Here is a 26,057-nt window from a genome sequence, read left to right on the forward strand (position 1 = left end):
GATAAAAGTTAGATCAGCAGCCTTCTTTGAATATCAACTACTACTGACATAGAGATGTGGCACAACTATATGAATGAAAGAAGAAAACAGTGTGAAATCAAGACTTGAAATTCTTTTGAGAACTAAGATATATTTTCTAATGCCTCTGTCCTTCAATGGGCCTGCAGCATTGCATAGGACAGGGAAAAGGATTTAGGAATTCACTGTCACTTTGAGGTCATATGAGTTGATCTAAAATCTCAGTTCATCTTTCCTCCATCATATGTTACCTGGGTCATAGAGGGCATGAATTTAATAAGAGATATTAAAAAAAGGAACTACTATCTAATGACAAGGCTGCCTTTTAAACTCTGTAATAGTTGTTTCCTGTTTATGCATAGGAAGATGTATATTTAGAAAATTTATAGTTCTTTTTAGAATGGCTAACAATTACCAGAATATGACATGTTTTATAGCCCCATGCCTTTTCTTAAACTGTTCCCTTTGTCCCCAAAGACCCTTTTCTACTGTCCTTTTCCTTTCTCATCTCTTGTTTGTTAAACTGATGAATGAAAAAACACATGAATGAATGGAGGTTGAGAGCTGCTAAAGACTGGTTACAGTCAGGAAAGCTTAGGGAGGAAACTGGATGTTTACAGAAATGGCTTTAGGTGTCATTAGTTCTGTAATATAGTCCTATGTTGTTTCTGAAAACAAAGATAGACAGGACAGTAAGTTAAGCCCAAATCAGCAGGCTTTCTCCCCCAAGTACTAGAATACAATAGCCACTCTGTTTCACAAATATATAAAAACACACTTGGCTTAGTTTCTTCAATATATTACTCTCATTTCAATTGGGCTCATTTGTAAAAAGGGCCCATCTGCAAATTGGTAACTGGGGCCTGTCCAAGTAGCAAAAAACATAAAAAACATCCAAAGAGAAAAAAACTTGAATCAAGACTTCAAAGTAAAAAAAACAAAAAAAAGAAAGAAAATTAGATTACACTTTAAAAATCAAATAATAAAATATTTTTGTTATTTTTAAAAAAATTTAGTGGCAGGAGATTGCTGTGGTAGAATAAAAGAGCACATCATACAAAGTCCAAAGAGTCGGGTTTAGGTCAGTATGAGAAGTTGGATCTTGCATAATTTATTACTTCATTTTTGTGGACCTTAAGTCTTTCATTTATAAAATGGATAAGGAGATAATACCACATTTCCCAGAACAATCAAGAGAAGTGCCTGATACAATGTATGCAAAACATACTCACCACTGTTCACGTTAGTTCATATTAGTTTCAGTTCCTCCCCTGCACTCCCTTAGTACTCTTTCTTTACATATTTCCAGTGGCTTTTACCATAATATATTGTGATTATCTGTTATATGTAGGTTATTAATCTTTATACCTGTCATTCTGTTATTCATTTTTGTACCTCCTTACATAATGGTGGCACACAATAAGTGTGCAAAAAATATTGTTTGAAGAGAATGAACACAAGTTGTTTTGTTAAATGAACAATGACATTTCATTTCATTCTATTTTTTATTTATTTTTTAGAAACAGGGTCTCGTCCCGTCACTTAGGCTGGAGTGCAGTGGTGCCATCTTGGCTCACTGCAACCGCCAACTCCTGGGTTCAAGTGATTTTCCTGCCTCAGCCTCCTGAGTAGCTGGAATTACAGGCACCCGCCACCACGCCCAGCTAATTTTTGTATTTTTAGTAGAGATGGGGTTTCACCATGTTGGCCAGGTTGGTCTCAAACTCCTGACCTCAAGTGATTCATCCACCTTGGCCTCCCATGTGCTGGGATGACAGGTGTGAGCCACCACGCCCGGCCTAATAATGACATTTTAAAAACACAGAAGTACGCCTAAAATTCTAAACCAAGGTATTTCTCATCTTTGAAAAAGTTGCTTTTGCCAATTTGTAGATAGGTAGGCCTATCTACAAACAGCACAGTTTTCTACAGCTAAGTCTTCATATACTGGTTACTATGTAAGGCTTAATTAAATTTGGTCTATTTAATGTTGAACAAAATTCTTTATCCTGTTGAACAAAATTATTCTTAACACAGCCAGAGTACCTGAATCAAGACTATGGGAGTAGCCAGTCCATCTCCTGGGCACCCTTATTGCACAAAGAAAACAAGTTACATACATTTTATAGCTCTAAGGCAACAACTACCCAGGGAGTAACTTATGTCTAACACAGGCCTGGTGCAGTGGCTCAGGAGGTCAAGAGATCAAGACCATCCTGGCCAACATGGTGAAACCCCGTCTGTACTAAAAATAGAAAAAAATTAACTGGGTTTGATGGCACGCACCTGTAGTCCCAGCTACTCGGGAGACTGAGGCAGGAGAATCGCTTGAAGCTGGGAGGCGGAGGCTGCAGTGACCCGAGATCACATCACTGCACTCCAGCCTGGTGACAGAGTGAGACTCCGTCTCAAGAAACAAACAACAAACAAAAAACTTATGTCTGCCACAACCAGCCAATAAGATTGCCATTTGTTTAGGCTTCCATTTTTATTTCGAACACAAAGTTTTAGATTCTCTCTCTATCTTAACTAAAATCAAGAAGCCGGCACTACCAAATGTTATTTAATTCTACAGAGAGATTGCTTTTAATTGGCTAGTCTTACAAAAATGGTAGTCAAATAAAAGCATAATTGTGATCAATAACTGTAAAATAGTTTGTAGCATATAAATTCCAAAATTCTTTTGAATATGAAGAACATTTTACATTCAAGTAGATCACTTTTAGGTTCCTATAATAACATCTAAGCTCAGTAAGATGCTACCAGAACTTGGTTATTTTTTGGTAAGCCATCTTTTTCATCTAAAAGGAGTAAAAGAAGAGTAAGATGTAAAATATACTCATTTATGCTTAAGGTGGAGGAAGAAAGAACTTTAAAACCTCATTTGGTTTGACCAGTTAACATTCTGATTGTACTCTACAGGGAGAGAACACAAAGTGTATACATGCACACACAGACATCAGTGCTGATGTGCAGGGACAAATTTAAGAGCTACCTCCCATTATGAGGACATAAATTCACAAACACACTCTTACAGCATTTCCAAATGGAAAGCATGGGCACCTCATTAGGGGTCGAACATAGGGCATAAAAAAGTACAACGACCTTGCTGGGTTTGGCTTCTCTTTCACATCCAAGTTCCTTGTAAAACAGGCCAACCATGAGAGGATGTTTAAAACTTGTAGCATTAAAAAAGAATCTAGGGTCGTATAATTATTTCATAAATATATGTAAGACTGAGGAAAGTTGGATGCTCCTCTGTTTGCTGCAATTCAAAGGTAAGTGAAAACCAACTTTGGAATTAATAGCTTTCGGAGATCTGAAAGCTTTCTAATACCAGGATTTTCAATGCTGCAATTTAACGACAACCCTGCTGTTGGCCTTTTCTGACCTGTTGTGAAGTAAATCAGGCAAACTAATGTGGGCTAACAAGTCTTTTTCACACTATTCGATCCCCCTGCTTCTCTTTTCTCCGCAGACATCGCCTTTCTCCCACTTTCTGTCTAGCCATCCTCAGTCAAAGCACACAAAATGGCCACTGTAACCCTGCATCACTGCTCATTAGATCACAGGTTAGTCAAGTGGAACTGCCCGGGGTTCCCAAAGGAGAGCTATACTTCAAAAATCTGTCCATGTCAAATGAAGAAAAAAACCCTGAGCGTGGGGTCACCCAGATCAATGATCAAAAGAAACTGAGAATGAAGGGGGAAAAAAGCACACCCTCGTTTTTGTTAAAAACACACAGGTCTGATTTATTATAAGGAATACAGAGATACGATGGTGTTTCCTCCTCTTCTGCCCTGTTTTCATTTTTTAACTAATTTAATCAGGTGCTGTTGGTTGTTAAACTTCAGACTTTGGAGAGTCTACAACTAATCCTTAAAATTTCCCCCAAAGAAAACCCATTCTAGGAAATCCAGTTTGAAGGAGGACTCCTAAATGTTTCCAAAAACACTTGAAAAGCAATAAAAGTAATACAAAGTAATCCATCTTTAATGCTTGAGAAGATTCTATTTAAATCTGAGAGTAAGAGGTGGTGCGACATACACTTTAACACACTTTAAAATAATCCGAGTAACCTCCTGAGCCTTCAAAGAGGGGAAACAACAATCTGTCAATCACGTTAGGAGCACACACAAGTGACATGCTATAAAAAGGCAGATTTCCGGATTTTGGTGAGGCTGCAAAGATATGCAGGTAGGCCTATACCTTGTTTAATCATCTCCCTCATTTCTTCTATGCTATTCAAAGTATAACATTCTATATTTGCATTTGTACTTTTTGAAAAAATAACACTACTAATATAACAGTACTGCAAACTGGACATATTAAAAATGAGGACAGAATGATATATCTGGAACACCTTAAAGAACAACACTTGGTATCAAATTTCACAAGTGAAAATCACCAAAAGATTTGGTTTTCCTGGTTTCCTCATAACTAGAGAGAAAAGTACATTTTATTGGCTAATGATTAAAAAAAAATTTCTGCCCGGAATGCCACATATATGAATGAAAGTAAAATAAGTTAACTGCTTATAATTTAACCTAACAAAAGTTGTAAGGGATGTATAAGGGCCTTATAGCTTTGCAGTATTTTCTTTTTTACATTTGGAATTTAGTCTTTAAGTACCCTCAAAGGAATATAAATATATCCCTTTGTGACTAAATTAAATTTTTTTTGTTTGACTTTTGGGTATTTAAAAAGCACTCCCATGACACTCACTCTATACTAGACACTGATATAATTGCCTTATGGAACATTAACTCATTCAACCCTCAAAACAACCCTGTCAGGAGGAGGGGGAAGGAAGTAGGGTGCAACTGTTAATACTGAGTAAGACTCTCTATGTGCTATGCCCTCCTTTAATCCTCACCATTCACTAAGAGGTAGGTTCTAGGATTAGAACATTTTACAGATGAGAAAACAGACTTTTAAGTTTTTGCCAAATATAATTTAGATGGTCAACAGTAAGAAGGATTTAAATCCAAAAGTTCTGACTTCCGAGTCTTACTGTTTGTCATCTCCAAACCAAAGTGCCAAGTTAAATATTCATCAAGTTAAACTTGGGTATATCCTGTGACCCCGTAACTGCAATTTTACATGTATTCACTTGAGAAATGCTTGCATATACAAGGAAACATGTACAAAGATATTTATCAACAGCTTTGTTTATAATCACAAAAAATCTAGAAAGAACTTAAATATAAAGAAAACAGCAGAACATTTTTTAAAATGCTGTAAGGCATCACTTATATAAATTTTTATCACACAAACCATTATTCTATGTTATTTAGAGACACACGCATATGTAGTCAAAGCATAGAAATGTACACTGGGAAAGATATACACCAACTTTAAGATATTTCTTGCTCCTGAAGGAGAAAGGATGCGAAAATGATGAGGAAGGGAAAGGAAGGAGCTTTAAATGCAGCTTTCATGATTTGTTTCTTTAAAGAAAAGATTTGAAATAAATATGATAACATTTTATCATGGGTAATGTCTGAAACAAACATTAACATTTTATCATGGGTAATGGGTTGGATGGGTTTGTCTGATATTTTCTATACTTATATATATGTTTGAAATTTTTCATAATAAATACAATATGACTGCTTAGATGTTTACCCCATGCAATCACAAATAAATTGTGAAATTACTGTATATGGTTCCTCTAAGTCCTCTCCCTGATTCGACTCAGTAAATTGCTAAAAATCCATATCTTGGTAACAAGTTAGAGATTAAACTATTAAAATTAATTTTCTTAAAAGTGTTTTAGAACTACCATCTTTAAGAAAATCACTAAATTTGAAGGAATTTAATGAATTCAAATATGGACTATATTAATATATAGTCTATGTTTCATTTCGTTGCTAAAGAAAATTCATTAAGTTGGCATTTCTAACCTTTTGACATTCAAAGTTTAGTAATAAAGCAGCCTGGTTTCAGACTGAGAATTGTAAATTAGAGCTGAACAGGGCACTTGAGTAAAAAGTGAACTACTTTTCACTGTATACCTTTTTGTAAAATTGTACCACATGGCTTTATTAATCATTCAGGCTGATTATTAAAATAAGATTGAAGATTTAAAAATTATGTAATATCACATGGGGATCCAAATGAAAATGATAGAAATACATTTTCTATAGAACCTTAGTTAGTCATACAATCTTAATTGACAGAGGATGGATCAAGCAATCTCAACTGCAATTCTTTACAAATGTATGCATATTTGTAAACAAAATGAGTGAGAGAAGAGTTGTTATTCTAAAAATAATTGTGGTGAAAGTAAACCCGCAAATTACAGCCACATCTCTTCCTTTAACATCTTAAAAATATGATATAACTTTAAATAATATATATTTTTCAGTTCAGCATTACCATGGCTAAAGAAACATATGACAAAATTTTGACTAACTAGAGTATAAATAAAAACAAATAATGAAAGAATTATAATTTTTGTAATCCATTTTTAACAGATGAAATTACAAAATTACAGATTCATATTGAGTGTTTTATAAAAAAGCAATGTCTAGGACCTAAAAGTCAGTCATTGCTTCAACAAAATATATTTTCTGCATCTACACTGCTAGAACTAATGTTCTAAATAATTGAAGGGCTACTACAACATTCAGAATAATTAAAGAAGACTGTATTTCCCTAGAGCAGAAAACTGTGCTAATACAGTTTAAAAGAGTTCACAATATGAAAAGAAAACAAGGAGCTTCACTGGTAAAGAAAAAAAGATAGCTATAGTGCTCAAAAAATTTCCATTAACAGTAACAGGCCATTCATTACTCCAGTAACCTGATGACCTCATGCTTTGCCTTAAAATCTATTTTCGTTTTTTCACTTAAAAAATGGACTTAATTTGCTTATTAACATAAAAGTCATTAAAAAGCCAGTGTTAAGACAACAGAAAAATGTCCCAACTTATACTTAAAGAAAAACATCAAAGTTAATATGCAAAATTGGTATCCAAAATATGCAGAAACATGTATTTCCATATTTATGAATGTCTATTTAAATAGTTTACATATTAAACATTTAAATAATTCAAATATTTACACTTAACTCTCCAATAAATTTGACCAAGACTATTTTATTTTTTGTTTTATTTAATTTTTTTGAGACAGAGTCTCACTCTGTCACTTAGACTGGAGTGCAGTGATGTGATCTTGGCTCAGTGCAACCTCTGCCTCCTGGCTTCAAGTAATTCCCGTGCCTCAGCCTTCCGAGTAGCTGGAATTACAGGCGTGCACCACCACGCCCGGCTAATTTTTGTATTTTAGTAGAGAATGGGTTTCACCATGTTGGCCAGGCTTGTCTCGAACTCCTGGCTTCATGGGATCCACCCGCCTCGGCCTCCTAAACTGCTGGGATTACAGGTGTGAGCCACCATGTCTGGCCCAATAAATACCACTTTAAATGAAACTATATGAAAACTGAGTAAAATGTAAATCTTTATGTATAACAAGAAAGAAAGTGTTCTTTCTAAACAATTTGTGCCATGTTTTGGAAAATCAGGACATTTATCTGGACACAGTGATTTGCTTTCCCATAATAATAATAATAACAGTAGTAACAATACTGTTTTGTGCATATACATTGTACCTCCATCTCAAGATCCTTTTTGGCCTATTTTTCAGGATCCCTCTAATGATTATTCAGTCTTCTCTTCAATGAAATATGCTAACGCCCGATGAGAGAGTATCTTTCTTTTACAGCACAGTTAACAACTGTAATTCTTCAACCAGCTGTTCTCTAAGGATTCCCCTGACAAGCTCTTAGTTTCATTGCATTATTTCTTTGTTCTCCTTGTCTAAACTGTACACAAGTTACACAGATTTTCCACTCTGGCCCTTTCAATAAAGAATTACTTTGGCTTGACAAATAATTAGTCATAACCAGTATCAAAAAATAAATATTACAAATTCTACATGATAAAATTATATTGTTCTATGTGACTTCTCAATTATTTAACAGTTCACATGTAGAACCTTCTTCCCATATGGCTCCATTGGTTTAACTTCTCATTTATGAAAACAATCCCAGTTATTTTACGGAGCTAGTTACCATCTAAATATTATAGCCCCATAATCTTATGTCAGGTGTAGCATGAACTAAAACTCAATCTATGTATACTGTGTTTAGGGCAACTGAATCCAGACACTTGAACATATTAAGATATAAGCCTAAATAAAACAAAATTAAACCCTACTTGACTCTTCTCCTTTGTAACCTAGTAAAAAATTTGTAAATATTTTTTGTAGTCAAATATTTACATGTGTACCAATTTAGATCTTGGAATTTCTACTAAAGAAGGTAATTACCACTTCACTATTAGATACTGTGATAACAAACACAGCAAAGACAATAACAGGCCCAGTCAGTTGAAAGCTATGTGGTACCTTCAAAATGAGATATTTTTCTTCATTAGACCTTTGTAATATACCTTCTTATTGGTATTGAAAGTGTGCATCATATCTTCACTCAAAACTACTAGATAACCTTTCTTCATGATATAAATCCTTGAAGTGGTAATGTGACTATTGAAATAATACAGTCATGGCTGAACATAAAATTCTATACAGAGATATTATTAAAGAAAAAGAATGAGAGATTGTAGATACCAATAAACAAAAGTGAAAGGAGGTACTATAAACAAATTATTCAGGTTTGGATTAGTTCATTTCCGAGCCTAGGTACACTGGAAGAGGGGCCACTTCTAAGTTGCATTCAGTCTATTATATGTACCATTGTACATGTCCAGTTCATTGTTTTCATCAAAGGCACATGCAATTCATAGGTAAGGAAAAAATAAATAAAAGTGGCAAGGAGAAAAAGCCTGCTTCTAAGTAGGAGAGTATTCTATCCGTTGCAAAAGATGAAAGCAGGTATCTCTTATTACATGTTTTTGTTCTCAGAGAAACAAGGCCAAAAATATGTGATTTTCGTATTTGTGTTAACACAGCAGAACTTTTCAAAGTCACTGCCAGAAATGGACCAGCTTTCTTACCTGTTTTTTCCATGCTTTAAGTTAAGGATGTCTGCCTCATTATGAACATTACTGGTTCCCCCAGACTTCTGTAGTCTGGCTTTGCTGTGATTACTGGTCAAAACCTTTAATTACAGTATATAGTTTGTGCAGCTGCCTGGAAATTGGTCTCAGGGTCAGTGGCTCTTCCCGTTCCCCTTTTTCCATTCTTTTGAAGCAATATTGCTGAACTGAAGGCATTGTTCCAGCTTTCTGGTGTGCTCTGTCTGCTGCACATTATGAATAGCTTTGCAATCACTCTAGCAATTGGTTCTTCAACTGCCTTTAGGTTGTCAATTGTAATTCATTGGCTTCAGGCACCTTTTCTCTTTTCATTCTCTTGAGGTCTTTTATTACTTAATTTGCAATAATATTAGGGAATGTCTTCTTCAGACGTGTCACTAATGCCTTACTGATTATAAGGCTGGGGGTACATCTGACTTTCATACATTCGCTTGTTAAAATGTTTCAATATTTCCTTCATCTCTGTGACTTGTGATGCCAATATTTGCAGTACCTTGCAAAGATATTCGCTTAATGCTGAAGTCTTCTCTCTAAAGAATAATCTAAAGACTCCTCCTTAAGATATTTTTATTGGGGTTAATTTACATAATTAGTTATAGTTATTTTTATAACTTCCCAAAGATATGATTTCTCATTTTTATAATAAGAACTAAGATTTCATATGTTCTTCCCATATTAATGCTCTATTCTTTTTTAACATATAAAAATTATAATTTTAAGCTCCACACAACTCAGAGATAGTGAAATAGAAATCAGTGGCTATGTTTTCAGAACCTTTTAAGAAGACCTGTATTTGCTCCTCAGACATATTTTTAGAGATTATATAAGAAAACATTAAGACTATTCAAAATGAGTGCCAATGCTTCTGCATTATAGAATCAAGAGGAAGTTTTGTTTCTGTTTTTTTCAGGGGAAGGAATAAACAAATATATCTCTTGCTCCATTAAGAAAAAAAGTAAACCATTTGTGCATTATGTCTCAAATCCTTAGTTCTGGATAAAATCCAACAGATTAACCTTTCTCATTAGTCTCAGCCATCTCAGAGCAACCAAGGGTATTTTAAAGCAGACACTATGTAATAATAATAATGATAATAATTATCATAATGATAATAACTAACGCTTATTGTGCTTTTTATCTTCAAAGTACCTTACTGACATTAACTATGTGTCTATTTTCAAATTAATTTACCTCGACAAATGTTTTATTAACTTTGTAAGCTATGGAATGTGTAGTGACTGAGTTCTCTTTTGCAAATAAAAAAATAAATGAAAGGAACTAAGGGACAAGGAAAGGGTACCTTAAACTTTTGCCTCAAATCAGCCATTGCCTTCGTTGAATGAGGATTAATGAAATGCTAATTTTTATAAAATATAATATTAAAATACAGATCTAAAGTGTGAAGATCACCACTACAACAACACAAATACATACTACCTCAGAAAGATTAGAAAGTAGCCAAATAATATTGTTTGGATAAAATCAGTCTGTAACTTTACTAGTTATGATTCATTATAAAATATTTAAATATGCATACAAAGAAAAAGTATTAAATATAAGAATTTTTAAAGATCCTTCTAAGTTTCACTTATGTAATAAATGGTTTTATTAATTAAAAGGATACTTTTTTTTTATTTGTTTGTTTGTTTTTTGAGACAGAGCCACACTCTATCACCCAGGCTATAATGCAGTTGTGTGATCTTGGCTCACTGCAGTCTCCACCTCCCGAGTTCAAGCAATTCTCCTGCCTCAGCCTCCCAAGTAACAGGGACTACAGGGGCACGCCACTGTGCCCAGCTAATTTTTCTATTTTTAGTAGAGACAGAATTTCACTATATTGGTCAGGCTGGTCTCGAACTCCTGACCTCAAGTGATTTGCCTGCCTCAGCCTCATTTGTTTTTAATAAATTGAATTCATCACTTTAAAACCATGTCATTATGTTCCCTTAGAGCTTCATTATGTACCAGTCTCTATGTGATAAATCTAAACAGGAAAAAATAGATTTTGATGCTAGCAAACAAAATAAGCTCTATAAGATAAATATAGGCAATCATTTAAAAATGCATTAAAAGAATATCATTTGGTCACGATGTCCAGCCAATTTCCATAAGGGATTTTGGAAAGAGAATAGTACCCTGATATGGTGTTAAACAAAGTCCACAAATAGACGAACACAAATGGAGAAACATAAAATCAAACATTTGTAAATATGATAATTAACAAGTTGAATCTTTTTAAAACTATGTATTAACATGGTTAGAGTGGTGAGGATTCGAGGAAGATGTGGTTTGTAAGCAATATTAACAGGTCAGGTTTGGTGTTTCAGGAAAATAAAAATTTTTATATTCAAGGATAAAAATAGATGCATTGGCTTGAGTAAAGAGAGAGTAAGGAAATCTGGATAAAGTTGATGGTATGAAGCCAGTAAGAAAAGATGTATGGTAAGATTCGGAGGTAGTCACTCTTTCAAACCAAATACAGTTATCCCTTGGTATCTTTTGAGGATGGGGTCCAGAACCTCCCATGGATACCGAAATCTGAGATGCATAAATCCCTGATATCAAATGGAGCAGTATTATCATATAACCTATGCACATCCTCCCATATACTTTAAATCATCCCTAGATTACTTAAAATACCTAATAATGTAAATGCTACATGTATAGTTGTTATACTGTATTATTTAGGGAATATTGACAAATAGACTGTACATGTTGAATTCAGAGAATGGTGTTTTTCCCTGAATATTTTCAATTGGTGGTTGGTTGAATACATGAATGGCAGAACTCACAGATATGGAGGGTTGACTGTTTATTGACCACAGACACATAAACAAGCCGTAATTCCTGTCCTCCAACAAACTTAGAACCTTAAGGAGTAGACAGAAAAGTTATAGGCAAAATTCTAATATTATGATTTGGATAAGCGCAGGTTGCCAAGGAAAACCAGATGAGAGAGCCCAACTCAGGCATGGGCATTCAAGACAACTCCTGATGTAATACATAATCTTGAGGGGGTTGTATTAGTCCATTTTTATACTGCTGATAAAGACATACTCAAGACTGGGAAGAAAGAGAGGTTTAATTGAACTTACAGTTCCACATGGCTGGGGAGGCCTCAGAATCACGGTGGGAGGTGAAAGGTACTTCTTCCATGGTGGTGGCAAGAGAAAAATGAAGAAGGAGCAAAAGCAGAACCCCCTGATAAATCCATCAGATCTCGTGAGACTTACTCACTATCACGAGAATAGCATAGGAAAGACTGGCCCCCACGATTCAATTGCCTCCTCCTGGCTCCCTCCCACAACACGTGAGAATTCTGGGACATACAATTCAAGTTTAGATTTAGGTAGGGGCACAGCCGAACCATATCAGGGGTTTTCCTAGTGAATTAGGAATAGTGAATGGTAGATAAGCATAAGTGAGTGAAGAAAAAGGAATCCGATGCACATTAACATAGAAGATCTGTGGAATTACATTCGATTCCAGGAGGAATTAAAAGATTAATAATATTAGAAGGTTTTAAAATATGGGTATCACGAAACATCGATAGGAAGTTTGCTTGTTCTGCTCTGTGTTGAAAAATAGTGAGAAAAGAGGAGATCTAGGGGTGTAAACTATTAGGAAACTCTGAGAAGCACTGCAGAGGCAGAAGTGGGAGAATGAGACTGTGAAAAGTCTAGATGTGGAGAATAAAAAAGAGTAAGATTGAAAGAGATTTCAAAATGTTCACTTTACATAAAATGAAGATATGTATGTGACTGAAGAAAGGAAGATAGTGGAAAGGAATGGAGGTTTTAAAAGAGAACATAATAAATTACTTTTTGTATATACATTGACATATTTTGAGATGTATTACCTTATTACCCTCATCTAAATAATTTGCTTGATAAAATGGACGTTTCTTACATAACATATTTGTTCATGGAAGTTTTGCTTTTGGTGGACAAGGCACATTTTAATCATATTGCTTGGTAGATGCAAGAAACACAGGTATACAGAGGAAAAAATAGTGAGATCAAGGCGGATAGACATAGAATCAAGAAAATCAGGTATACAAACTTAATTTTCTCAAAGAATGCATATAGAAATAAATGAATGAATGTATAATAAATAAAATATTCTGGCTGTTTTACTACTTTCAGCTTAAAAGTTGCTCTTCAAAATACACTTAAAATAATGACATTCTTATACCCAATGAAATGATTGCTAATTCAGAAATATTTATTTCTCTTGATAAATATTTTCAAGAGATAGCTGAGTCATTCAGTGGAAAATTGACTTCCAAACCCTCATTGTTTCCTCAATATTTAATTGTAACAGTGTGCAGTACATCTGTAAGGAATGAACAAAAAACAGTTTGTATCTCTCATATCATTTTAGAATAAGTATACGTCCCATAGGGGAATTGTCAAACTGCTCACACCATAGGTATGTACACTGCTCCATGTGAAATCAAATCAGTGTTCTAAAATGCTGCCAAGAGGCAGGTCAAGATACTTGGAAAACTCTTCAGATTTAAAGTATATGACACTTTCAAATGATTATTTTACAAACACATTTCTCTACATATACAGAAAGTAGTATTAAATTAACCTAAGTATTTTACATGATTTAAACACTGCTTTGCATTTTTTAATAAAAGATTTGTCACACGAAGTCAGAGAAGATACTCAGTAGTTCATAAAGTTACCAAAAAAGAAATGATCTGTTATAAATATAAAATAATTTAAACTATAGTTTATTATCTAGGGACACAGAATGCCCAACAATTTCAGTCTTTTCAAAACTCTGATCCTTTGTAGAAAGGAAAAAAAAAGTACACAATGTAGCACTAATCACCTACAAATAAGTAGTTATAATTAAATGTGATAGTTAAATACCATAGAAACATACTAGCACCCTCTTCAAGAAGATGTCTAATACTAAAAAGTGAAAATTAAATAAACTCTTCATGGCACAGAGTAATGAATGCATTGTTCAAAAAAATCTGAATATTTATAACCAAAATAAAACATGGTCTAAAAAACCAATAATGTTTATATCATTACAAAAATACTTGCAAATACTTTTCTTGCATTTATATTTTGTTTTTCAAACATAACACGAAGTTCTATGCACGTCATAATAACAAATTGAATTAAAATTGTATAAAAATTGAGAAATGGCCTGATCACAAATTTTAACTTTAATGTTGACACCCTAATTTAGAAGCTGTATTTTCCTTTGTTAATGAGCCACGGAACAAATAGAGTCATTCAGCCTTATAATTCTGCTTCAAAACTCTGTTTCACAGCCTTCATATTTCTCAATTAGTATTTGCTTTAATAGAAAATATTCAACAAATAGTTAACACTGTACTTTTGATATACTATTTCTGAAAAAGTTAAATACTTTTGGATTAAGGATATATACAAACATCAAATCAGATGACATTGCTAGAAAATATAGACTGTTTCATGTTAACAAAACGTGTCCTTTTATAAGACACAACGTCCAGTAAAATGAAAATAAGATTTTAAAAACCAGGAGGTAAAAGAATCACAATCAGCAGCAGTGTAGAAGGAAAATAGGATTACATTTATTGGCTACTATATCAACTTAACTTCTCATAAAATCCTCCTGATCTATTAAATAACTTCAGAACTGAAGTATGCTCTCCTATGGGAGTTGTAAAACAAATTAGATACAATTACAATTCAATACAAATGAGAAACCAACCTATTTACCCTTAAGATTTCTCTCATTTTGTAGCTTTATCATTTAAATTAGATCAGAATTTTCCCTAATGTACCAAGTGGGCCACTTGACATAATAATAAATTTTTCTCAAATGCTTTCTATAGAGAAAAATAGTTGATATGAGTAAATTCTGGAATTCACCTCCCCAAAGTGAATACAACAAACATCTGTTGCAAGAATTGCTTGGCTTTCAGACAGTATGTAAAGGGTGTTCTTTTTCCCAGTGTTTTGCTGGTTTTTTGTTTTGTTTTGTTTTTTTAAGCTTGTTTAAAAATACATGTTTTCACTATCAGCTCTCAAGACATAAAATCTTAAAATTCTGGTAAGTTAAACCCAGGTCATTACCAGGTATATTACAGAAAGAAAAAATATGTAATGTACAAGACTCCACTTGCTTCTGAAAGGGCAAGAAAATAATTGGGCATGTTGCCCTCTGCCTGTGGGTTACATAGTAATTTTAACCATTGTCTTCGTTTCTTAATTCAGTGTTCCACACAAACATAGCAACACTCATAGTAGGGGAAGGGACTACATATATAACTTCCTTATGATTTTTATTCTCTTTGGAGTCCCACTGATAATTCGACTTTTTCTTTTGAATTTCACTGGCTTCTCCCCACTTTTAAAGTCAACAGTATCCAGACATGCTCATCAAGCAATAGTGTGTTTGTAAAGTTTCACTCCAGTGAGAGGATAAATTATTGCACATTTTCTGCATTAAACATAAAATGTAATAATTTCAATGGAGTGAGAAGAAGAATCAATAGACTTTATGACTGATTATCTTTTCTAACTGAATCAAAGTTTAGTGCTTTTTGGTAAGTTGAATGCATCTTCCTTGATTCTGACAGAACAGAATTTTGCCTAAAATTCACAAGTATTTTGCAGATTAAAATACCACCTTTTTAAGCATTGGGAAATTCCATAAAACATACACAAATTAGCAGGAGCAAATGAGTAAGAATGCTTATCAGCAGTAGGGCACAGGATGTGCAACACCTTTAAGAAAGAGAATAAAAAGACGACTGTTATCTAAATATATTTCTAGTAACACATGACTTTGCTCACTTTTCAATCTTCTACTGCCTCTTCTATAATACCAATGCCTGCTCCCAACGATTTTAAAGTTATTGTTTATAAAATGTTTAAGATTCAGTTCCACAACTCCATTTTTATGCTAACAATAAGGTACTGATTTAATTCTTAAAACATTCCTGAGAGCATTTCAACAAGGCATTTTAATACACTACACAGAGAAACTTCTTTGTCATCAAGAAATGGGAAAAATCTAGGATGTATCCTCTTGTTTTTAGGCCAGACCCGAAGTAAGTATAACCATGTCACTGTGCTTCCATAAACTTCAAGACCTATAATGGAATTAGCCCATGTGTCCCATTAAAGCAGTCTAAAGTGTAGACACGCACCTGTAGGGTATATGTTTATTTAATCATGGGGAAAAATGCTTTACTTAAAGCAGTCCCCATATTGGTATTATGCAAATTCCATTATGAGCAAAAGTTTTGAGAAAAGTAAATTTAAAATGGATACAAATAAAAAGGAAACTCAAAGCCACATATGCTCCAGTATACACAAGTTTAGAATCATTTTCAGACTATATCTATGACAACGCTACATTTATAGCCATCAGTCTTACTGAAAGATGAATCACAAAAACAAGGAAAAAGATATTTGCTCTTTACCTAGGAAAGATAGCCAGCCAACACACTCAAGGAATACTCAGAAGCAATTAATTGCTAAAAGCTTCCTTTATTCAACGTGACCATCTTTCATTCCTATGGAGGGTAACCATAAGTCATAGGTTTAAAGATACATTACTTTCAATTATATGATGCCTAAGGAAAACAGATACACAGCTTCATAACTTTAAAAGAAGAAAGAAAAGAAAATCTTTTTTCAGATATTGCAAATAACTTGAATGAAGTTATCTGAAGTTAAAATGGCACTTACATCTATGTTTTACCAATGTGTGTATGTATTATGTATATATTACATACACACATTATACTGTCTACATGTAGTAGTGTACACATACATATTACCAGATTTTTCAGAATGAATAGCTGAATAACAATGCATTCTCAGCAAATGACCTTATAATCATGAACTACCCTTCATTACATACTATTATATCTACTCTATAGGCAGAAAAACTGATGCTGAGAAGTTAAAAGATTTACAAACTAAGGTCTTAAAAGCACATTAGGAGACACCATCATTATAATGCTGAAGATCTTCACATTAATGACTTTCTGAATAGATTTTTATTGCTATTTTTTACTTAATTACTTAAGATCATCTATAAGGTATTTTTCAAACTCTATTCTTTAAAAGGTGCTACGTACTTAATGCTGAATGAGGCAACTAAAGTGAGACATGAGCTCTGTCTGTTGAATAATAGGTCTTTGCCTTTCTTTTTTTTTACTGTGTTTCTAAAATTTGAATAAAAACTCTATTTATATGGTTCTTCTATTTAGGTGTTTAAACTTCAAAGTAAATTATCCAAATTAATCCTATTAACTTCTCATAATAAATTGCATTATTCTCATTTTAGAGATGAGAAGCCAGGCACAGGAATAAAGCTATCTGCCGTGGGTCACACGCTAAGTGTGAGGGAGGTCTGGAGTTAGAACATGTTATGTCCTTGGCTCCTCATTTATTTTTCAGGTTGAAGGGCAAGATTGTTCATATTAATCATCTCATTCCAAAATCACTTGAGGAAGCACGCAATTTTCTGAAGCAGAGGGGAAATCATATCCTGAAAGTTGCAAGTATAAAGGAATACATCAAGAGTTTTGATTTCACTGTACTTACGTTATAATTCACTATAATTTAACTTTTAAAAACTATTCACGTATCTCATTACTGTAGTACCATGAATCAGAAGCTCTGCTGGCTGAGACTCTATTTGACCAGAATTAGTCTCATGCTTTTAGAGGAGAGATACAAGCTAAGAAATAAAATTAAATGATAAACATTGGTTCCATGTTAAAATGTATTTGATGGCATGGAATTTGCAAGACAAGACATCAATTTTCAGCCTAGTAGATTACAGAATAGGATCCATTAATCCTAGTCAACATTGAACACTTCAGAGGAACAAGAACATGACATCTGAAGGCGAGTAATGCATGGAAATACTCACGATATGTTCCTAGAAAAGCTGAAGAAGAGAATGAACTAAGTCCACAGGTCAAAACAACATTAAATAACCAGGCCTTTAGCCCCTCAAAATAGATGAAAAATATAACCAGAAACATCTTTTAACCATTGCTAAATAGCTAGAAAACTCTGTGCTCTCCAAGTAGAGTTAGGTATGTAAACAAGTGCTAACAGATTGATACAGGCTTTCTGCTTCCTATGAAAACTAAGGTTTCATGTTGAAAGCAGCACAACCAGCACATTCCTAATTATATGCATTTTTCCGGGTTCCAACGTGGCAGCAAAAGTACAAGCAAGGAAGACAAAGAGTTGTCATGTTAATGAGACATACCTCTTGTACTGAGCGAGCTGCTGGCTTGTCTTGATGATTGGCCAATATTAAAAAGGGTAAAGTGCATAACTGTGGATGCTGAAGAGCTGAGTGCAGCTCATTTCTAGCAGCTTCTAAATCATCCTCTGAAGAGGCACTGTCTAATACAAATATTACCCCTTGAGATCCTTGGTAGTAGCGGCTCCAGTATTTCCGGATATTATCAGCCCCTGTCAAAAACAAAACAAATTTTCATTTTAAAAAGAGCTTTCAGCAACTGAAAAATGTTCCCAACAGTAATTCCTACTGGAAACCAATGTATCTTTTAAAAATTAAGTGCTAAACTCTGTGGTATGGATTAGAACAGGAATTTAGAAAAGGCAGAGATCACAGTGGATGGGAACAAAGAAGGCAGTAGAGCCAATAGGTAGATTTGGCCTTGAAGGAAGACACAAAATCTAAGCCATTCTTAATGACTTTTATATAAAAATGTGTGTGAGAGAGCCAGGATAAATACTTCCTAGACTTAAAAGGATATTTTCAGACTTTAATAGTCTCAAATGAACTACACTCTCTACAAATTGAGACTGAACCTGCCTCAGAGAGCTGCATGGCCTAGACATCCACCAAGGCTTCTTTCCAAACCATTAACATTAGCTTGGTGATACTTTTTAACAGAACTGCTTGCTGATCAGGACAGCCTTGTTTAATTTCACCTAGAGAGTTATTAGCACAATAGATCTATGTGTCAAAGTGCTAAAGTTTGTGAAAAACTAAAATCATGGCCTTTGATACAATTATATGATTCTGTTTGGCTTCATAAGCCATGAGGAAAAATAACAGACAACAGGTGTGCACTTATGGTCTCAATGAGATAAGATGTTTATTAAAAAAGCAAAAACAAAAAAACATATGGAGAGGCTGGGCGCGGTGGTTCACACCTGTAATCTTAGCACTTTGGGAGGCCAAGGCAGGTGAATCACCTGAGGTCAGGAGTTCAAGACCAGCCTGGCCAACATGGTGAAACCCCTTATCTACTAAAAATACAAAAATTAGCCAGGCGTGGCAGCGGGTGCCTGTAATCCCAGCTACTTGGGAGGCTAAGGCTGAGGCAGGAGGATCGCTTGAACCCGGGAGGTGGAGGTTGCAGTGAGAAAAGATGGCGCCACTGCGCTCCAGCCTGGGCAATACAGCAAGGTTCCATCTCAAGAAAACAACAACAACAACAACAATAACAACACATGGAGAGTCTCATCAGCCAAGGCATGTCATGTATTATTCCTCTTTGTATTTCCATTATATGGCACAACATCTAACTCAAAGTTCAGTACTGGAATAATGAAAATTGAGGGAATGAGGGAGTAAAATTATATACTAATTAAGCTTTACAAATTTGAGATGAGAACAAACTCTAGAGATGATTTAGTCCAACTCTCTGAGGAAACTGAGGCAGAGAGAGGTAAAGTAAGTGATCCCTTGTCACGTATCTAATAAATCACAAAATTGGGATTTGCATGAGTTAGTAGACAGCCTGTCCAGGGAAGGCACAGGCACTTTCCCTTACATCCTGGTGACTGCTTTCATTACTTTCATTCAAAAATAGGAGGGGCAATATGTGTGCATGTGTAGGAAAGGGGTGCTACTGGTTATATAACGACAATTAGATTTCAAGGAATTTCACCAATTTATTGCATATGATCAAGTCCGAACCACTTAATAACGGTATTTTAGTCATCCACTGAACATCTAGCTCCTATGTTTGACATATTATGTTATGTGTTAGGGAAACAGTGGGGACTGCAGTTGGTGTGACCCTGACAAACAGGGTCACCTGTTTGCTTCTCTTCCCAACTCTGTGCTCGGTGACATCCTGTTGGTAGCTTGAAATCAATCAGGGTGAAAGTACTGTCACTATGGAAATCAGCAAATCCTACAGAACAAGTCCTTTCCTCTCTCAGAGAGCCAACACACCACTGATGACACTGAGCAGCTTATATTTTCTGGGAGAAATAGGAAAGAAAACTAAAAGATTACAATAGAGTACAATAAAGTGCTGTCATACAGGTACTCATTGGGTCCTCTGGGAGCAAGAGATAGGCATTTCATCCAAGTGGGGCAATTCTTTTTTAATTTCATTTTTAAAATTTGAGATAGGTTCTTGCTATGTTGCTTAGGCTGGACTCAAGACTCAAGTAATTCTCCTGCATCAGCCTCTTGGGTAGCTGGGACTAAAGGCACATACCACGGTGCCCGGGGGGGGCAAATCTCTTGAAAGAATAATATCAGTAGCCAAACAGCTCCCATTTGTTAAACACTTCCTATTTTCGAGGTACTAAGTGTTTTAAAAAGAAAAGCTCATACAATTCTTACAACAATCTAAGGAGGGAAGTATAATTGACTAAGGCTTTGAAACTAATTTTCAGGTCCTAAAATCTGTGATTTCACCATTATACTACAGGTATATATTTAATAAGAGGATCAAGGACATTTGATGTTGAGTAAAGTTAAATATGTGAAGACATGGGATATGAGCAGGGTTGATGCATATCAAGCAGGGTCCAACTAAGAAAACAAAACAAAAATAAAGAGGAAATTTAAGCCAGAGATTATTTAGTATAGGGAATTCATTGCTTAGGTGGTGGTGGAACTAAGGAAACAGCAGGGGTACTGAGATAAGCAACATCTTAGGTCGGGTTCCCTACACACAGAGCCTGACATGGCATTTCTTGTACACCTGATTTAGAGGGAGTGCTGTCAGGAGAAACTAGAAGTGAAAGAAGTAAGCTAGAATGGGGGAAGAAGCTAGGCAAAGATATTGTTTCAGAAATCTAGCCTCAGCTTGATGCGATGGGGAACTCTAGGGCATGGATTGAACCACAGAAGTTGTCTAGTCCAAAGGCAAGGGGGCTGGGCTATTACACCCTTGTGTAGTCATTAGCCATCCCTGGGGAACAGGAGGGGGTTGGGGCATGATCTCATAATCTCCCAAACATATTTGGTTGGGGCAATTACTGTCAGCCAAGGGCAGGCCTCTGGAGAAGAGTACAGGTGTGAGTCATTAGCAGCCAATACCCGCAGCAGCTGGGAGATGGATGCACTGGCCCAGTAAAAGAGATCTGGGTAGGATACCAATAGCATCTGCTACAGGCTACATCCAGACACTATCCATATGCTCGAGAACCATCCATAAGCTGGAGGGACAAAACTGGAGGCAGTGTTACCCAGTGGTAAGTGTTTAAAACAACAAAAATTGTGTGCATGTGTATCTGTACACAAGCTTGTTATAAACTTCACTAACATAAAGGATGTGCAGCGCAGTTTTCATAGTAAGACTCAATGCAGCATGCTTTATTGTAAATTCCACATAGCCAACTAATGCCCACAGAATCCTTTCATTGAGTTTGTATCCACGGCCAACTAATGAGTGCAATTGACAAACTAGTGTAGTTCTGCCATGAATGGTGGCTGCTCAAAGTGTTTTACGTATATTAAATCACTTACCCATGACAGTCTAATGACTATCATGAGGTAAATACTGTTGTCAATCTCATTTTATCAACAAGGAAACCAAAACAGAAAACGATTATGTAACTTGCCCAAGGTTACACACCTAATAAATACATTTAGGTCTAATGTGATTGAAATAGAGATCATGGACTAAAAAGGCAATGAGGCTAAATAAAGAACTATATTACCACACAAGCTAGGAGAAAAGAAATGGAACCCTATTGGAACAGAAGGTAAGTAAATGCCTACATACATTAATGGAAATATGTCCAAAAACATTTCCCAACTGGTTAATTCAATGGATAGTTATTAAGTACCTATTCCATCCATACAAGTCTCTGAGCTAGGACCTAAAGAGATATTTAGAAAGCCATCATTCCTCTTAACTGAAACCATCAAATCCTGTAAAGTAATACAAATTACAATGAGGCCTGCAAATACAGCAGGTGGAGCAAACACATCCACACATCAGATGGTGTCCAGTGAGTCAGGTATAATGAGAATTTGGTTGCATGTTTTAATAGAGCTTATCCTTGGAAATACCCAGGACACCTGGAAATTCAACTTCTGCAGTCAACTGTTTCAATGAGAAACTATGTTTTCATTGGCCACATTTAGGAGTACATATGGTACCTGAAAATAGTGAGACATGCGCACACACACACACACACACACACACACAAACCCAAAGAGAAATACCATAACTTTAAAAAATGTCCCTTATATGACATAATGTATGAATAATAATAGTGAAAAGATCCTTTTCTTTAATCTCCTGCTACAGTCTTGTGCCCACTCTTAGAATTCCTTTCATCATCAACGCTGAACTTGGAATTCTAAATTCCCATTTTGCCTTCTGCACATGGCTTTGGTCAGCAGCAACCTAACCCATACTGAGACCAGGGCACTTCACCAGCAACGAGGTGAAGAGTGGTATGCGGTTGTTCAGTCCAGCTTAGTGGGCCATGGTTTAGTTACCAGATTAAAATAAGAAATGGCTGTGTCATGAGCCCAGCTGCCGGGTGCTTTGAGGAGTGAGCCTAACTGGGAAGGTTAGAGACACCTGTCTGATGCCCACATTCTCAACCCCTAAACCAAATCCAAAAGAAGTAACAAACACAGGAAGTGACATCTTACAGCAGGCTAAGGCCACTCTTAGTCTAGTGACTGAAAATGCCATGCTGTGTGTGTAATGTTCGATGCCGTGTCTTCCCCTTCTCTACAATATCCATCTTAACCATACTTTACAGCCTATGGCTCTTAAACATGCATGCTCGTTTGAATAGAACATTCTGTCCCTTCCCGTTTCACTGGAGCCTCTCACGTTTTCTGGGAAGCAGCACCATGTAGTGGAAAAGAACACATGTTCTTTGGAGTCAGATAGTCCAGGGTTCTATAGATCTGCCACTTATTTGCAGGACTTCAAGCAAAATGCTTGTCTTCTCTGTCTCCATTTCTTCTTCCATTAAATGAGGATAATAAAGACTAAAGGGTTAAATGAGATGATGTCTATAAATACCTCACAAGGTTAGATACAATGTGGTATGTAGGTGTGGTAGGGGTGGGTGATGACTATATGTTGATCATCTTGTATTTCTCATGTGGATATTCACAGCAGATCTCACTGTAGTCTGGGAACTTTGATTTTCTCCAGCTCAACAGTAACCATTGTCTTTTTGACTCTTAGTTTTTTTGACTACAATTAAAACATAACATGGTTAAAGAGCAAACTCAAACCCGGTCTACAGTTTGTACATTTAGATTAAAAAGCAAAGGGGTAGTCCTAACAGTAGTGGGGCTGGGTGAGGGTGTTGCCAAATGTCCTAATTATCCAACATCCAGTGTTGCCTCACTAAAAGTTGGAATAAACACTTGGGAATATAAGCTCATCAGGAGGGCCAACCAGCAGAGTCTGGCTCAAGGTACCACAATATGAGCAGAGGGAGAACACAGGAGCATAACAAGTCCTCATTGTATAAATTCATTTCTGTGGCACACTACAGATGTTAACAACACCCTCTCATTATTTATTAATACATCCATCCAACAGGTATTTACTGAGCACCTGGCACCATCCTAGGTGCTGAGGAAACAGCAGGAAACAAAACAGATAAAACTTTCAGTCTTTATGCTGCTCACAGTGAAGCCAGCCTATCATCATAGAGGTTAAAAATCCCAGGTACTCATCTGGCCAACTGGGACCTAACAAAGGTCTGCAAAGGTCTGCGGAGAACCTCTGAAAAAGACTTAGCTCCTCTATAAAAAGAGATGCCCAAAGACAGCCACTTCTCTTACAGTTTTTAGATTTCATTGAGTGATAAGCTGAATCTTTAAACAGCATCAGCCTTCTAGCAACCTTGAAGGAGACATATCTACACACTGAGGATGTCAGAATAGGAAAACAGAAAGAGCCTGGGTCCTCGACCACATCCCTGAGCAGCAGAACCAACCACCTACATACATTATAAGGACTCCTTATTATGTGAGCACAGTAAATGCCTACTACTCAAGCCAATTTTAGGAGAATTTGCGACCAGAAAGACGCCAGGTTCCCTCATGTTAAATTAAAAGGCTATGAATAGGTTCCTTAGAGTAGTTCTTTGAAAGAGGTAACCAATGAGTTTAAAAATAGGGATATTTAGGAATCAACAATAAAAACAGGTACTCAAAGTTATCCCTGTGGAAAATCTGATCTCTAGACCACTGCTATCCTGTTGAAATTTTTGCAATGATGAAAATATTCCACATCTGTGCTTTCCAGTATGGTGGTCACTAGCCACACATGGGTATTGAGCACTTGAAATGTGGCTAGTGTCACTAAGAAACTGAATTGTTTGTTTCATCTATTTAAAGTTAAAACACCACATTGGATAGTGCCGCTCTAGACATTTCCATAAGTGACTGCTGACATAAGAGACTGCTAGAAACCACTAAGACAGGAGCAGATACAGAGATCTCATCCTGTCTTTGAAAGGAAGAGCACAGGGCCTTGCTGGTATAGGAGGGGCTATCCAACAGTGGGTTCCCACAGGGCAGTTGCTGAAGGACTTTGCAACAGGCCAACCAAGACTGCTGCCAGCCACACTGTGGTGGCAGAAGAGTCAGGATGAGAAGCTCAGCTGTTCTCCTCTTTCCATCATCTTACCACAGTCTGAAAAAATTAAAAGTAAGTAAGAATAAATTCCTTCTGGAAAACTCAATGGGACTGGAGACCCATAAACAAGCCAATTTTGGAGAACTTGAATTGTAAATGGGTATTGGAATCTTAGTGAATGTTGTAGCCTTAGGACACAAGTTACCTCAGCAGTATTATTAATACTTTAAGAGGAATGCTTCCCAACATGGGAGATGAAAAGGAGAAAGAGAAAAGCAATACTTTTAAATTCTTTTTAAACTCCTCCCACCTTCAAAACCTCAGCCTTTTAGACTGGTGATTCTTTGGACTTTTTTTCGTCTTTTAAACAGACTCAATCTTTTTTTTTTTTTTTTTTAAATAAACAACTAAGAATTCAGGCAGGACTAAGACATACATATCTAAACTCAAATTTTTATTATGGACTTTCCCACCCACACAACAAGACAAGCCAAAATATAGGAAAGTAAGTTAAGCTCTCCCACTAAATAGTCAATACAAAGTTTAAATATATAAAGATTTCAATCTAAAGGGAGATGTACTTTCCTATTTCACTTTCCAAACAGTCAAAAAACTAAGAGTCAAAAAGACAATGGTTACTGTTGAGCTGGAGAAAATCAAAGTCCCCAGACTACAGTGAGAACTGCTGTGAATATCCACATGGGAAATACAAGATGATCAATATATAGTCATCACCCACCCCTACCACACCTACATACCACATTGTATCTAACCTTGTGAGGTATTTATAGACATCATCTCATTTAACCCTTTAGTCTTTATTATCCTCATTTAATGGAAGAAGAAATGGAGACAGAGAAGACAAGCATTTTGCTTGAAGTCCAGCAAATAAGTGGCAGATCTATAGAACCCTGGATTATCTGACTCCAAAGACCATGTGTTCTTTTCCACTACATGGTGCTGCTTCCCAGAAAACGTGAGAGGCTCCAGTGAAACGGGAAGGGACAGAATGTTCTATTCAAATGAGCATGCATGTTTAAGAGCTATAGGCTGTAAAGAATGGTTAAGATGGATATTGTAGAGAAGGGGAAGACACGGCATCCAATGAAGTCAGCGGGGGCAGCAGAGCATAACCTTGGAGGAAAT

At 35.8% G+C, this 26,057-nt stretch overlaps 1 protein-coding gene across 3 annotated transcripts in view; it reads right to left on the reverse strand.

Moving 5' to 3' along the window:
• Nucleotides 1-26,057, reverse strand: part of ARL15 (ADP ribosylation factor like GTPase 15) — a 433,698-nt gene that overhangs the window by 214,659 nt on the left and 192,982 nt on the right. For all 3 annotated transcript variants that reach the window (XM_032145209.2, XM_032145208.2, XM_058434194.1), the window contains one exon: nucleotides 18,332-18,540. In XM_032145209.2, coding sequence (XP_032001100.1) covers nucleotides 18,332-18,540 — 209 coding nt within the window. The remainder of the gene's footprint in view (nucleotides 1-18,331; nucleotides 18,541-26,057) is intronic.

Source organism: Hylobates moloch, unplaced genomic scaffold (assembly GCF_009828535.3).
Source record: "Hylobates moloch isolate HMO894 unplaced genomic scaffold, HMol_V3 SCAFFOLD_23, whole genome shotgun sequence".
In the NCBI taxonomy this organism is placed as follows: Eukaryota; Metazoa; Chordata; class Mammalia; order Primates; family Hylobatidae; genus Hylobates; species Hylobates moloch.